Source organism: Ruditapes philippinarum, unplaced genomic scaffold (assembly GCF_026571515.1).
Source record: "Ruditapes philippinarum isolate M1 unplaced genomic scaffold, ASM2657151v2 ctg1025_1_1_1_1, whole genome shotgun sequence".
In the NCBI taxonomy this organism is placed as follows: domain Eukaryota; kingdom Metazoa; phylum Mollusca; class Bivalvia; order Venerida; family Veneridae; genus Ruditapes; species Ruditapes philippinarum.
The window spans coordinates 267232-284350 of record NW_026857505.1 but is presented as its reverse complement, the minus strand read 5'-3'; the positions used below and the strand labels follow the sequence as shown (position 1 = coordinate 284350).

The 17119-nt window shown below is 30.8% G+C and overlaps 2 protein-coding genes across 4 annotated transcripts in view; one reads left to right on the top strand and one right to left on the bottom strand.

Annotated features, from left to right (window-relative positions):
- Nucleotides 1-17119, top strand: part of LOC132749983 (voltage-dependent calcium channel gamma-5 subunit-like) — a 103086-nt gene that overhangs the window by 56089 nt on the left and 29878 nt on the right. The window contains exon 1 of one of the 3 annotated variants that reach the window (XM_060739932.1): nucleotides 10856-10934. The exons of 1 other annotated variant lie outside the window; for it this stretch is intronic. The gene's annotated coding sequence lies outside the window, so the exon portion shown is untranslated. Of the gene's footprint in view, nucleotides 1-10855; nucleotides 10935-16144; nucleotides 16332-17119 lie in introns of those variants that run through there. One more of the 3 variants, XM_060739933.1, reaches the window with a different exon arrangement.
- LOC132749988 (uncharacterized) lies at nucleotides 5932-7860 on the bottom strand. The gene has a single exon (XM_060739938.1). The coding sequence runs from the start codon at nucleotides 7858-7860 to the stop codon at nucleotides 5932-5934; it is 1929 nt and encodes a 642-aa protein (XP_060595921.1).

The window sequence follows — 17119 nt, the reverse complement described above, 5'->3', positions numbered from 1 at the left end:
ACTTTTAAATTTGTTTTTATAAAGTAAATTGAAAGCAAAAATCATTTTCCTGGACATAGCAAACAAATAATAATGTTTATAAAATATTTTCACCAGTCGGATGAAATAGCAATTACTTTTTTTCAAATTATGTATTAATTTTCAATTCCTATCATATGAAATTGAATAACGTGGTACAGGATTTTTTACCCTTACATTTAACAAGGTTCAAATCGTTCAGTTTTCAATGACAGCATAAGAAAGTTAAACAGTTTGTTGCGCGAACTTTTTTTTCGTTCATCAAATAATTTTCAGAAAAAATTCCAAGGAAAATAATTGTAAATATAGCATTAATAACCCATAGCAATACTTTACATTAAAAAAAGTGTACACCAAATGTTTTGTGCATCAAAGTGTTTGAGTTTTAAAGATCAAAATACATGTTATCAAACAAGATGACTTTGAAAATTAAACAGTGACTTAAGATATTTAACAAATAATAAAGTCATACTTGTAATAATTTACAAAAAGGCAGAACAGATTACTATCAACGTTTTATTTAAGTTTACTAAAGCGCCATTATGTAATCAGCTTAAATTTGATTTTGTTTATTTCTTTAAACAAAATATAACGATATGAATATAATTTCATTGTTTGAAATGAAGCTTGTTTGGACATCGACTATTATTTTTAAAATATATAGCAAAGGTGTTTATAATTAGATCAGTTGTCGTCAATCGAAACTGACTTACTGTATAAACGATCTGACGGAAATAACCTGTTTTCTATGTAAATGTAAGGCTTATGTCAATGAATACTGATAAGCTGTTGTTAGTATACATGACAGCTATGAAGACTTTGTAATCGCAAAAGACTTAAGAAAGAATCATTCATTCATTACACTGGACATCACAAAAATGTTCAACAGAAGTGCTTAGGCTTGTATGTCGCAGAAAGATGATTTAAAGAACAAAGAACCATAAAGGTTATTTTATACAGTAATTGATTCTGCACTGACAGGAATAGAACTTTTCAGTACATTTCTGCATTTATGAAAATTGTACCTGTTGACCTTTAGATGTGCACCCTATGTGTGTAAAAATAAATTTTATCTGTTAGGTGAGCACGTTTATAAAGAAACAACAATAATGATTTTTTATTGTTGTTTTTTTTATATTTTTTCTGTGTTTTAACGTCAATTGTTTTTATATATTTTTTGTCATATCTCGGTCATATCTCGGCGGCTTTTTGTTCTGGATAACCTACCAGTAATTACCATTTTCTCCGGGAATAAAATTTAAGTCGTCAGCACATTAAAGAACATATGAAAGTTAACTGAGCCAGGTACTGTTTAAGCTTGACACAGCCTTAATTAGTTTCATATCATTCATTTTTAAAATTTGTATTTTGTTTCAACTTACCTCTTGTAGATAAACATTCAATAGTTTATTATGGGAGCTTTCTTATATGGGGTTTTGTACCGGGATATGCCGAACGTGATATTCTGAATAACACAATAGATGTTTCATAATTCTAAATATTGAGCTTTAAGCTTAAAAATGTGTTTCTTTAACAGTTGCAGAACCATAAAAGAAAACAAAAGCAATTTAAAAAAATCAACCACGAAAACAGTGGTGACATATATTACAATAAAACATTTCGTAAGAATGTATATTGCAATCAAACATGCTTTTTATTCTTCTTACTTTATAAAACAAATTTAGGGACATTTTTAATGAAAATTCATCAATTTAATTGGATAAAGTATGGACTTGAAACAAATTCATTCTTTTCCAAGTACTTGTTAGTATATTACCTTCCTTCAGTTAACGCATTGTTAACCATGTTACTAAACTGAATGGATACATTTTTGCACTATTCGATTAAAGAAATTTTGGATAATGAATAAAAAAAGTTTGATCCTAAGTAAATATTTTTTAATACTTTGCCTTGATATTGCTAACGTTGCTTTGCACATTTCGTAATATACGTATTAGACAGTTTTTTCTTTCGTCATTTCAGCAAAAACAAAATTTTATCTTTATAGTGTTCACAGATCAATATTTTTTATTTATTATTTCTTTTTGTTACTGAAACAAAATTACTACAAAAAATACCAAGTAATAAAAGGAAAATCATAAAAGTGCCTTTTAATTTCATTCTGATTCTAATCTTATTTCGTCTAGAAAACCTGACCCTTTGGTGTATGTTATAAAATCAATTCAGGTAAAAAGATCTCTAAATTACAAATAATTAGATATCTTTTATACCGATTATTCTGTAAAATATTTTAACAATCTATTTGACTGCCCTTTAGGATTGTAATCATAAGCATCATTTTATATTTCCCCCTATAAATTTTACACCTTTCAACACTAGAACCGAACGTTCAGGTTTTTTGCCCATTAGAGCTGGTGAATATTTGATATGCATAAAAGGTTGTTTTTATGTTGTAAATACGTAGCTTTGATTTTATGAACATTTTTGTTGTTGTTCTGTTCTAAAATCTATCAGGGTATTAGTTGTTTATTTGGTTGAAAAATGTTGATGCTATTCTATTTGCAGTAAAATATCTGGATTATTCTGCATTTGATGATCATTTGGGAGCATTTCAATTTTCAATCGCATCTTGATTGCATTGCCTCTAGAATATGAACCCCTTTGGTGAATGTTATAACAAGTATAGGGAATTCTACCATTAAATAGTGAATATTTTGATACGTACAGGAGCCATTGTTCTATATACATTGTTCGTGTTTATACTTAATGTCTTTATGCCTTACACAACTATATTCTGATATTAAATATACCCTCATTGTACATTAATGCAATAAGTATCAGCCTTGTAATATTCCTGTTGATATACTATATTTGAAACACAAATTATATTTTTTATCCCACTAAACAAGTCTCTAAAATTCATAAATTTAGGAAAGCATTTACGACTGTATTCCTTTACCCTGTATATCAAATGGTATACTCATTCTTTCAATTTTAAGAAAGGTACTTATTCTTATTTTTCGAAACGTTAATTTAATCCCCCACATTGTCTGTAATACAGTGCAACTGGTTTCCGATTATATTCAAATAAAAATGTGCTGTTGGATCAATTGCTTTGATCTTCATACGCCGATGTTTGTAGAATGTCAATAAGTGTAACATCAAAGATCACATGATCGCTGCAATGTTACACATCTTCAACTGTTGCACTCCAATTATTAACAAAACTATTTCGGTTCTGAATTGGCCGCTGCAAAAAATAAAATATTGAGTATCTAATAGCTATGTGTTCTTAAATATTTATCATTTAAAATGCAACATTTATAAATCATGACGAATGTATATGACAAGCTCATTTATCAATAATAAAAATGTTACATGAATGAATAGCATCGTGCAATATAAGCAAAGTAGCCGAAATCGCCGAAGGTATGAAAAAACATAACTCTTATCATTTTCACATGCGATGTCGTGTGAATTAATCTAACAAATCTTCTACAGCATTTTAATTAAACGATACTTTGCTTAAGTAATGTTCAGTAATAATTCATTAATTTTTATTGAGTGCATTGCATATGCAAGAACTTTAAGCAGAGTGGCTAGACTAAACAAACAGGTGATGGTTAACTATGGGGTTTTGTTGTTAAAAGAACTTTGACCGACATTTCGGACAAAACAATTTACGGACGTAATCGTCTATATCTGTAAATGACAGGAATAATTCTATGAATGTCTATAAGCTTTACAATACATAATAGTAAGATGTCGTGTCTTGGATGTCAACCAACACATTATATTTATTATATGTTTATTTGGCATGGCTCGAAAGAGACAATCGACATTTCCATTCTTTTAAACAATGAATAATAATTTTTAACCTTTAGCCTGCCGGTGATAACTGAATTTAGATATGCGACTAGCGCAGACCAAGATAAGCCGGAATGTCCGTGTTTGCTATTCTGTCAGTAACTATTTTGTATAATTTTCCTTTAATGCTGTCTGCAGGTGTCCATATTTAAAGATGGAAAAGATACTAAACACCAGAACGATTAATTTATTAAACAATTATATAAAAAAAAATTAAATTTAGTCATATAAAACTCTTTGAATTAGCGAGAAATCAATATTCCATTTTTTATTTTGAGACTTTATAATGTTAAAAAGAAAAAAACTTTATTTTCAATGAGACTATTTTTTTCTTTTTGGCATAAATCTTTTAGCATGTTGTTTACATGGATAATTGTTTTTGATGGCCTATTGAAAAAAGAATGCTTTGGTTGTTTGAATAAATTTTATTTATTCGGCTTGAGTGATGATACACCTTACAGAGTCCATTATCATCTCATAAATAGGCTTTTATCAAACCAAGTCTTCAGTTTATGTGGTTTGTATCACTCCCCAGAGATCTACAGTACCCTTTAAGAGTATAACTTCATTCACTGACAAATGGATTGACATTATTAGATTTTTTACTGATTTGATCCAATCGAATTATAAAATTGTTTGTCTTTCGCTGGTGTCATTTTTCTGCGGTACAATTTCATTAACCTAATTAATCAGATATATTGGAACAATTCTGAGAAATGTGTTCTCGCAGTTCTTACAATTTATGCCTCTTAAATATTATAAATAATTTAATAATTCTATACATTTGACACAGTGAAATAGAGAAAATCAGAATCTCTAAAGTACGCCCAAACCGATATAATTGAAACATGGTGCACACTTGGTTGATTGAGTCTGTTCATGAACGGTACTGGAAAATGCAAGTTACTACCCAAGCCCCCTAGTACCGGCTTAAGAAAATTCAACATTTTAACACAATAATGGTGGAAATTTGAAACATCTGCAAATGTGTTCTTTCGGCAGTTATCATGAAACCTTCAATGTGGCACGTTATTGCTACACAAAGTGTTTGAGCTTTCAAATGTGGAAGCTGATTTCGAAACTGGCTTTGGTTTACCAAAAAAAAAATTAAATTATTTGATCATTCATCAGATCTTAATGTTAGTGTATTTTATTTTGCAAGAAATGAAAGTTTATTTATTTACAAAAGTACATGCAACTTTTTCATCAGACGCAAGTTGTTATATAATGAACCGTTGCTTTCCTCATTACATAAACAAATACACTATAATTTATTTTGAATATCTTACTCCTTTCGAAATATTTCTGGCATACTTTTTTGTTGGCCTTTTTTAAATAGAAGAATTTGTATGAATTCTTAGTGTGTATTTAGGGTGATTGATGTTGCACCTTCAGAAATCTCTCCTTAAAAAGAGGCCTTTATCAGTCAAAGTCTTCAGTTGGTGCGGCTTTTATTGTTGTCCAGAGATTCCCCTGTTAAAGTATATTTACTTGATTCGCTGATCACTGGATTGAAATTATAAGATTGTTTTCTGATTTGATCTAATTCAATCAAAAAAATATTTGTCATCCGCTGGTGTCATTTTGCTGCGGTACAATTACATTTACCTATTTATTTAGATATAGAGCGGGTGCATATATTACCGAACACTTAAGCAGAAAAAATGTTTGTTCGGTAACATAACCATATTTTCAGACTAGCGCGTATCCAACGGCAACCCACACATACGCGTAGCAAATGAGTCTATCACCGAACGTTATAGCCCTATTAGTTAGGTAGATATGAAAATAAAACTGATCTGACTAATGTATGTTAATTCCGAATGATGGTTTTAATTCCGAAAATGTGTGGTTCGAATTCCGGACACCTTAAGAGTTTTTAAAAAAGAGAAGTAACAAGTTATTTCATTTCATAGACTGTGTATTCTATTGACAATTTTCATTTAAACGAATGATTTTACCCACTTTAAACAGTTTGACTGTTTGATGATTTTATGAAAAAAATGCAATAATGTAAATTAAAAGTTTTAGAGATGTCGTTTTTTTATTAACAGTCATAAAAACAATTTTACAAACGGCACAGTCTTAGCAATATTTGCATTCGAATGGCAACTCATCGGCTTCGCATATTAAATCTGCTTCTACACAAGTAACGTGAAATCTTCGGGCACAATTTGTACATTGTATGAAACCGTCGCCATAGGGTTGCTCACAAGCGTAACATTTGTCAGATTGTATCGGTGCAGCATCGTCGCTGTCAGACGCCTCTATTTCCTTCATTATTTGTTCTTCTAAAGCTCGTTTATTGCGTTTTTTTTCCTGCATTCTTTCCCTTCTTTTCTGTTCTGCTTGCTGTCTTTGTTCGCGCTTTTTTGCTTGTTGCTCACGTTTTCGTTTTCTTTCTTCCTCTCTCTGTAGTTTCTTTTGTATTCTTTGTTCCTTTCTTTTATTTTTTTCTTCTTCCAATTTTGCCTTGAGTTCTTGTTTTTCTTTAAGAAGCTGACGATATTTCAATCCGGTTATTGCCTTCGGCATCAACACTCTACGGACATTTGGCTTACTGACTTTTAAACTTGGAATAGTCAGAAACTTTGAAAACGGAGATGCAGCTTCTGTAGAAGTTGAAGATGGTTTCTCAGCAGTCATTTTCATGGGAGATGATACCTGCTCGTCTATCGTCTCAGTGGCAGCTAAAGCTAAAGGAACTGAATTGACTGACTCAACGGCTGCATCTGCTGCGTCAGGGTCTTCATTGAGTGTTCTACTTGTTGTCTCTGATGGAGGCGTGTCCGACACAGATAAGGGTTTTGAAGCAGAATTAACAACAGGAACATCCATGCTAGGAGATGTAAAAACTTGACTTGGTTCTAATTTAACTGAGCCAGTAACGCGACTTGGATCTAAGGGAAAAAGACCTGCTTCAAGAAAACCTTTGACAGCAGCGTCTACAGTTGCGCTTGACACCCATGCCTGTTTGAATACTTTTGCGAACGTTTGCTTTGTAACAAATTCGCCTACATTTTCTGTCTGCCAGTCGCGCACAGATTGTCGCCTAGAGGACTTGAGTGTTGCAAAAAAGCGTAGATCTAATGGTTGCATAATGTGCGAGGAATGTTCAAGTAAACAATAAAGTTCTACACCATTTGCTAAACATGTGTCAGAAGCCTCCATGGATACGTGTGTTTTATGGCCATCGATAAGCAGTAGGACAGGTTTGCGTACATGGCGGGATTCTATGGATGGAATAAAAACATTTCTTAGCCAGGAAATGAAAACTTCTGAATCCATCCAGCCGTTTTCTGATCTACCAAATGCTGCATCCTCAAAACCTTCAAGCGGATTATATGCGAAACGTTGCCCTGGATAAATTATCATAGGCTGAACAAAATGTCCTGCTGCACTTGCTGCAGCCATAATAGTCATCTGTGTCTTATCTGAATTACCGTAGTGATAGACAACAGGGGCCCCTTTGCTTCCTACCACCTTGCTGCCTTTACTTGGACAAAGTGAAAAACCGCTCTCGTCGGCGTTATAGATTCTCGTAGGGTCTGTAAGTAAAGTAGGATCTTTCACCTCAGAACAAATATAGGCTTCAAAGTCTGAAAACCAGCGAGCAATTTTCTCTTTGTTAATTATAGCCCGCTCCTTGCCCAACTGTATCGTGGTTCGCACTGTCAACTCCGGGTGACGATTAAAAAAACTTCGAAGCCATTGCCTGCCAGGTCTATTATCAACAAAGCATGTTTGCCTACCATCGGCGTCAAGGATTTTCTTCACAACTCCTGTAAGTTCCTGGCGCGTTCTACCATATCCTATACGACTCATGTGCAGGGCCCAGTCTGCAATACGCTGCTCTTCATCTGGTTTAAGGACAGTCTTGGCACCGATTCGATCGCTTGTGTATTTGCTATTAACACGATCATGGAGCGTAGTTTTCGGAATCTTGTACATCTTTGCAGCTTGACTCAGAGACAAGGATCTAGCCCGTACCATGTTTGCTGCGTGCTCTACCATGCCCCGATCATATTGCCTCCGCTGACGCTTAGCAGAAATTTGCCGACTTATTCCTGAAATAGACAATGGGTCTTTGGGTTTAATTGATATTCTTGAAGATCCATATATTTTTTCAGACGTGAAATTCATATCTAAATTGGTTAATTATAGTAGGTTAGACAAAATGTATATCGTTATTAATTTTATGAAGTCATTCGATTATGTTCGGAATTATAATCTTCTCTCAACATTTTGGTTATATTTCCGAACAATGCAATAGCTCCTTACTGCTGTTCAATGGCACCTGGAAGCAGTTTGCATCTTGTGACGTAATATTACAATAGTCAATAATGATAAGTAATTTCCATCTTTACGCATTTTATACGGCTATAAAATCATTACGAAAAACTAACATGAAATAAGAAAACTCATAATTTTACTCACTTGAAAAGATGCTGGAAAACAAATTCAAAATTGCCGCTTAAAAATCAGCGTGATTTGGTTCAAAATGGCGTAAAAGAAAATGGCATCAGTCATGATGTCATTAATGACGTAGTATTGTCTCTAATACATGGATGAAGAAAAAAATAACTATTTGAATATTTCGTTCGGAATTAAAAGACGTTCGGATTTATGAACACCCGCTCTACTGGAAACAATTCTAAGTAACATTTTCTTGTAGTTCTTACAATTTATACCTCTAAAATATTATCAATCATTTAATCATTCTACACTTGACACAGTAAAAGCTACACAAAGTATGTGAGCTTTTTAAGTATGAAAGATGCTGACTATATAATAGGCTTTGGTTTACACAAAATATTTTAAATAATTTGGTTATTGAGTAGATCTTAATGTAAGTGTATTTTCTTTCGCAAGAAAAGCAATTGTTAAATGGTGTTTCTAATGTAACTGACGCAAACTATTATATATTACTAAACGGGATTTGTTACGCATTGCACGAACAAATTCACTTTAAAACCTTTTAGTAATTTTACTCCTTTTAAAATATTTAAATGATACGTCATGATTTTTGCTCATTTAATCCTGTCAGTAATAATTGTGGTAAGTGATTTTACAAGCTTGAAAACGATTTAGCTTTCCCATGCGTGTATAATGTTTGCTTTTATTGCGGAAATTGAATCAAAACTATCAACAAAATATTTAGTGTTTTCCAGAAATTTGTTTTCACCAGTCATTAAGTTTTCAAATATCAAACATGTTGCTTCATCGGTTTTGATATCAGAAAATGGGTCTGTATTTGTCGTTATATTGCAATAAAAACTAAATGTTTTGTTTAAGAGCATATACCAAAACATTTGACCATGCCCTATTTATTACTTATTAAGTACCCATGGGTGGGGTAATCTCGGGATGGATATTCTTATCAGAACCGTTACGAATGACAGATATTATTATTCCATTCCAAAATATTAGTTAGTGTTCGTAAATAATATTCAATGTGTAGTATCTTATTCACTGGCTGAATTGGGATATCCCTATTTTAAAATAGAATCAGACTCGTATTTAATGACCATACATCATATACTATACAGTTAACTACGCGTGTGCATATAATTAATTGTCAAAATCCTCGATTCGAAATCGGACTACTTTATAATGATTGTTTAAAGTTAAACCGCAATAATAAGAAAATTGATTACTTTTGTTTGTGCAGCGTTTGTGTGGCCATATTTTTACGTTCGTCTTTTTGCCCGCTCTTGGGTAAAAGCAGTCCAATACGTCTGATTTGTTTTCCAACATTAGATTTTCATATTTATGATATTTTAATCTAACGCTGATCATATAATAAATCAAATATTGACTAGTGAACCATTGAATATGATGCGATATTAAACGGTAAATTATCATAATGACACTAACTGGTCAATACCACAGCCATCATATTCACTCACTTGACAATAATTGTATAATTATAATTACAGTCGGTATTAAATTCCATTTATTTATTCTTTAGAGTTAAGAACTATTTCCAACAATTAACGAAAGTTAAATTCTGGACAGAAACTGTTATGATAACGTCAAACAACACAATCTTAATCTAACATGGTAGCACATATCCATATCCATGTTAAATATATCCTTAAAGAAACTTTTTTTTTAATCTGTAAGGTTTATGCAAATAATAATAAACAATAAGTTGTTATCATTGTTCAATCAAACTGGATATTCTACTTGGAGAAGACAATATTAGTTAAGAAAGACTCATGTGTGTTTTGTTAATATAAAGTGTATTTTTTAGATTCAGAGTCAATTAAACAAACATTACATTATACATGTACAACAAGTTACAACGGTAATTCACTCTTGGCAGTACCGTTCATGAACAGGCTCAATTAAAATTGAGTCTGCAACATTTTCAATGTTGCCGTGATGGGCTTTCTTTAGGGATTCCTATTTTCTCTATTTTTTCGGCATTTTCATACAGCAGCAATTAATAGACGAGAATCTACTTCAATTGATTTTTAAAACACACCTGTTATTTCTTTCTTAAAATCTGGAAACAAAGTGATCCCTCGGAAACATTAATCACAACCAAATTACATGAAATTGCAGACTCGGTTTGATTGAGTCTGTACATGAGCGATATTGTGCAACATCCCTCACGTTTTCTACGACCGGCTTGAGCGTACTCAATTCTAAACACTTAATAGTGCTGGCATTAATGATCCTGAAGAACCAGAAAAATATAACAACATGGCGTTATTGTAAAGGTACAACTTAATATGATACATAAACAATTTTGATTTTCAAAAACAACACCTGTTATTTCTTAAGCTATTAAACTAGACTAGTCTTTTTTTTAAATTCTGGTATGAAACAAAAAAAATTAATTTGAAACAAATGGCGTTTTTGTCAAGGTGAATTTTATGTTGACATACAATTATGTATAAGTTTACAGCTTCATGATATATCGATCTATACTTAGAGTGATTTAACAAATGGCTTTCGTCTAATGGTATTCCAATAACTATAAAAACGCCTGCGGACATATGTTATCTCCATTTTTGTTTTGGATGTTTCCGTATTTTCAAAAGCTGTTTGGATAAAGACAGGCCAATTTCGCTTTACAAGTTAGTATTATCAAACTTATAAACTAGCTTTACATTTATTTACTTCTTTTACCTTTTCTGAGATTTGAGACTTACTTAACATTAATTTTATATGTATTTTTATTATATCTTCATCCGTAGTTACATAGTTTTATAAAATGCATAAAATATTTATAAAGCAGAAACCAAATAAATTACATAGTACCTGTTACGTTACGTTCCCATTTGCTATAAAATGGGGTTTGTTGTAAATAATTATAAGATAAAAGTACGATACGAAATCTTAATGACTTCATCAATACTTGAAGTATTAATTGCATTTCGAAATGGTAGTTAAAACAGTTAACAATTTAATATTTAATTTACATTCACATCAGAATTGAGATAAAGTTATTGATGATGAATAAGCTTTGATCTAATGTATTTCAAACATAGGAACTGAACGACTTTATAATGCATGGAGTGGCAAAATTCGCATATCCCAGTTTAGACGTCATTATCAGTTTGAAATTCAAAAACAATAACTAATTATCGGTATTTAAAATATAAATTATGCTTTAACAGCAACAAGTTTAGAGAAGGTTCTTTAAAATTGTACAAGCAGAAAGTTCACCGGTCAAAATTTATTACTGAACAGTATAATTTAGTTCTAGTTTTGTTCCAAGTGTCTTTGTTCAATACACTGTATAAATTATTCTTTTTATACATTGTAGTCAATGACAATCTAGCATTAGATCTAGACAATCCCAAAGGACAACAAAACATAAGAGCACCGTAATGCAGTTCACAGTGATTTTACGGCTTCTGTAACGCATCTTACACCTGAGTTCGAGTTATGGATTTTAAAATGAGAATATCTTTTGGGGGTTAGAAAATCTTCTGCATCATTCTTCAAGAAATATTCAATTAAGTCAACCAAAAATTTCTAGTTCTTGATACATATAAATTTTTGTCTTGTGTGCCAAAATGGATTTCGCATTCAAATAAAGTCCAGATAAATGATTATATCAGTCTCCATGTTGTGTAATGCGACTTCTTGAGTGATTCTAGAATTTACATTTAAAAACAATAAACATAAATATGAGTTGAAGTTAAGATTTATATTTATTCATTTACATTTTAAGTCTTTTTAGACATTGAAAAAGGTATAGCGATATCCAAGGTTTATACACATGATTTTATTAATTGAACTAATATATTGTTGTAGGCGCTTGTTTACGTATCATTATGACAGATTGAAAGAGAGACGTTTATGAAAGAGTAACAGGTTACTTAAATTAGAAAAAAAAACTGAAAAAGTAATAGTAATATTTTGGATTAATGGACCCTTTTAAAAGACACTTTCATTTCATAATCGTGGGGTTCTTTGTCAAAAATTTTCTGTGATGTAGTATTGATATTTTATAAAATATACGTGTTTTAATTTAGAAAAATGTTATTTATTCCAAGTCTTTTTAGACATTGAAAAAGGTATAGCGATATCCAAGGTTTATACACATGATTTTATTAATTGAACTAATATATTGTTGTAGGCGCTTGTTTACGTATCATTTTGACAGATTGAACCATTTTATTTTATTTCAAATGTTATCATGGTTGCCTTTGACGGGGTTTTTACACGGATATTTTGACAGTGGACTGTCTATAATAGTATATCAGTAAAGATTGGTATTATATTCAAAAATTCGATGTATTTTTATCTTGATTAAATTAAAAACGTTATTATATCATACCAATAAAACTGTCGGCTATAAATTTGATGAAAATCAAAAACAGCAAATATAAATTAATGAAGAAAATATGAAAGAAATGGCGGGGTTTTCATCGAACACAATAACAAAAACTGTCGCATTGAATTATATTAGTCATATTGTCTAAGGTCTGTCTGGGCAGTGTCTTTTTATGGAAAGCAGATTCATCAGCGTGTATAATACAGACAATTTATGCACGCAATGCTGTCAAATATCATGTTTTTATTATCGATTGTTACATTGGTCAATCATACATCCGCCAGATCTTATAAAATGATGATACATAAGAAAAGGTCACCATAATTCAAGACACGAAGAAAGTGGAACAGAAACAAAAAATGTACATTTCTGAACAGTATAGTATGCTACCGCTTGACCAAGTGAATGTCAACTTGGTTGCTTTAACCTTTGACATGATGTTGTAATAGATGAGCAACTACGGATTGAATGTGACTTTGAGTTCTGTTTTAAATTGTTTATTATAATCACGATCAGTAACGAATGGACTTTTGTGGCCGAGTGATGAATTAGGTCGTTTAAATAAAATCACTTGAAATCACCGCAGTGAGTTAAAATTACCAGGAACTTTGAATTCTGTAATGTGTGGAAACTAACAGAACGTCGGGTGTTCTAACAATAACAATGTTTTAATGTGGGATTCAATCGTAAAACATTCCTTAGTTAATAACATATTTTGGCTTTTAAAACAATAATCAAAATTGTTCCTATATTGTTGCCAAAGGGTCGTTGAAGTCTGCAAAAAGTGGTTATAAATTTTATGTCTCATTCCAAAAATGTGCGTTTGCAATTCACAGTATTCAAATACAAGTATTCTGGATAAAACAATCTTTCCCTTTTTTAGACAACTCCCATCGGACATGAACATTTACATTTTGTAGTTAAGGAATAATGCTTTATCGTGGATCATGGCAAGGGTCATTTCAGAATCTGTCACCCCAGATTATTGATGATAGCCTCACAGTAACAGGACATTAATCATAACATTATATTGTAATAAATATTCTCACATTATGTTCCTGTAGGACAAAGGACAGAAAATAGTCAGACTTATAATTATGTAACAGATTTATGATCACGGTGGGATATTTTTTGTAGATACCTTATTTTTCAGAAAAGAATGGTTGATCTTTACCCTTTTTTCAGATTTTATTGATACGAGTTTACTTAAAAAGCAAACTTCAATTATTTTATTATTATTAAAATTAAAATTATTATTATTATTATTATTATTATTAAAAAATATTATTATTATTATTATTAAAAATTATTATTATTAACATTTTGTAATTTAGTGAACGACAGAGAAACATTCCAAAACTGATATAAATGCTGTTCTCCATAGGTGTCTTTGGTTGAAAATTTTTGGCGTGTTTTAATCATTTACTAGAAGTCTCTTGAACTTTTTTCCACTTGCATTTGTTTAATACTTTAATAGCATCTTTTTTTAATTTCTGCTGAAAACAGTGTTTATTATATACGAATAATTTTGCATAAACCTCATAAAACTCATCATATTAAGACTTCAGCTGTATTTCAATTGTGAAGAACAACATACTATACTTATTGCAGTTACTAATCAATTAGCTCACGTTGAACGTATTTACGGTAAAAACTCATACTCATGCTCTTATTAGCCCTTAATGTGACCGACATGTTTCGATGTAGTAACGTCCGATACGATGCATATTTTGGACTTATAAATCGGCTACTAATACACAATCCTACGCCTAAGTATCGGCTAAAGCAGATTCCGACATTTAAATATAGACCCACAGATGTGTTCATATATCATAGCAGTACCAACCTCTACGTTGACACTTTCAAAGGAAACTAGATAATTAGATATTTAATGCTACTTGAGAAACAAAATCATACAAAGTATACATACCTGATGAGTTTTATATGAAGTGAAAACATTTTTATTTAGCCAAAGATATTGTCTTAAAGTCTTGAAGCTGATATTTGCCGACCGTAAATTGAGTCTGATTACAAATAATTAAACACATGTTAATACATTTTATATACTTTTTGACTAAACTGCCAATGGGAAAGAAAGTCAGTCACTTTATGTTAACCGTTAAAAAACGTATAAACTGTTTCTGTTGGAGAAAATACAGTCTATATAATTTTATTGATGCACAGATCAAAATAAAAAATGTTTCTCTCTAAAACATACTTTAGTTCATACGGTTAAAAGGTTCAGGATAAAATACTCTTATATCACTTGACTTGCTAAATTCAGATTTAAAACATAATAATGCGCAAAATCGAAACCTCCAGGCACCTGGAAATTTAATTTACTTTCTAGACAGTATTAAATGTAAATTACACTTTACAAACCTCTAGGTAGTTACATTTTATGACATTAAAAAAATATTTTCTCTGACATCTGCGATTTTCATATAAATTGTATTTGTGTATAGGTTTGTTTTATATGCAATTAATTTGACACCAATTATTTTAAAGGAATTTGAGTTACAATAAATAATACGATTGTGTTTAATTGATGTTTACATGCACATTCAAACGTTTTTTTCTTTCTGTAGAAAGGGCAAATGTGTGTTTTATAATGTTGTAATAATGGACTTAAAACATTTAAAATGTTTATCTCTTTTATAAAGATAATTTGTCATAAAATTAGCTAAATGTAATCAAAATAGACAATCACTCAAAATGTACAGGATCTTAATGCCAACAAAATATTGTTCAGCTTCACCGTCAAAGAGAGACGTTTATGAAAGAGTAACAGGTTACTTAAATTAAAAAAAAAACTGAAAAAATAATAGTAATATTTTGGATTAATGGACCCTTTTAAAAGACACTTTCATTTCATAATCGTGGGGTTCTTTGTCAAGAATTTTCTGTGATGTAGTATTGATATTTTATAAAATATACGTGTTTTAATTTAGAAAAATGTTATTTATTCCAATCCTTGTTTTATTTATGAATACTTCTTTGTAATCGGTTTAAGTTTGTTTATAATTAAAACAGCACGCATCGAATTCACTTGACAATGTTTGCACATTTCACACAACTCACCTCTGATTGCAATGTGTGTTAATAAAACAGAAATTATATTGAAAAGAAGTTTCCTTCTTTCTGCTAGTGTTAATTTGATGAAATCAGACTGATGTATCTTGTTTTTTATTTATAGTTTTTTTAAGTCTAATTTTAACAGAGCTTACAGACTGTAAAGAAAGACAATTGAAATAACACGGATAGACACGCGGGGCTTTTTGCTAAATAAATGATTATTTTATAGAAAAAGAAAACCGTCGTAGCAATGAAGTGCAAAAGGCGTTCCATTTAATATTTGTCTTTTAAATGTAAAACTTATCATTATTTATTATAAAAATTATAGTAAGGTTTGCATTTCTGAAATTCCAGATCATGTTTCGTTCTTATTTCTTGCCAAGTTCCAACAACTATAATGTCAACAAACAATTGAATGCTTCAAGCGTTGTAGTATATCGATTCATGATTGTGAGTGATTTGACAAAAGGCTTTCGTATAATCATATTCCAATACTATAAGATGCTAAGATATCAGCTTGCGGACATATGTTTCCTGCCACTTATTGTTGGGATGTTTCCATGTCATTTTGATAAAGCTATTTGGAAAAAATAAAAGGATAACTTTCACACAAGTTGGTATACATATAATAAAGTTTTCATATCTTAAGTGTAGTTTTAAAATTGTTTTATTTTATTTCTACTAGTGTTAAATTTACAACCAATATATTTCATCACGATATACGTTATTTTCAATATGCATTTATTTTTTATTTTATTTTATTTATTTTTCGAGAGAAATGTTATAAAAATGACAATAAAACTTTCCTTAATGTAAATTTAACTGTAAATTTTTATGATATTTTCCAGCCATTGTACTTTTTCCAAAAATAGTTTAGGTTTACTTAACAAACTGTTTATTGTAAATTTTATTACGAAATTTATGAATATTGAACTGATATATTATTCTTTTCATGTCAATTCTTTTTAAGTAAATTGTTTTGAAAAAAAAGTTTTTTTAAGAGAGAAAAAACACCGCGGCTTTCATAACTAGTTCTCAGTCTACCTTTGAATGTTGTTCAGTCTTAAAGGATATCTAAAAGAAACACAAAATATCGTCACAAGAAATACAATAAAAGTAAAAAAAACACGTCTTCATGGTTAATTTTATGGGGTCCTACTAAACACTGCTAAGGACTGCTTAGGACCGCTAAGGACTGCTAAGGAGCTACAAAGGACTACTAGGGAGGCACAAAGGACCTTAAAATACCTCCTAGGGCATTCTTATAATACATGGTAGTATGTTTAGTGAAATTTTTTTTTATAATTTTAAGAAAAAATATTATTTTGGTGAAAATTTTATGAGTTGCCGGACCGCTAAGGACTGCTCAGATATACAAAAGACTGCTAGGGAGGCACAAAG

Coding starts and splice junctions, on each gene's coding strand:
- LOC132749988 (XM_060739938.1), bottom strand. CDS start 7,860: ATGGTAGAGCACGCAGCAAACATGGTACGGGCTAGATCCTTGTCTCTG.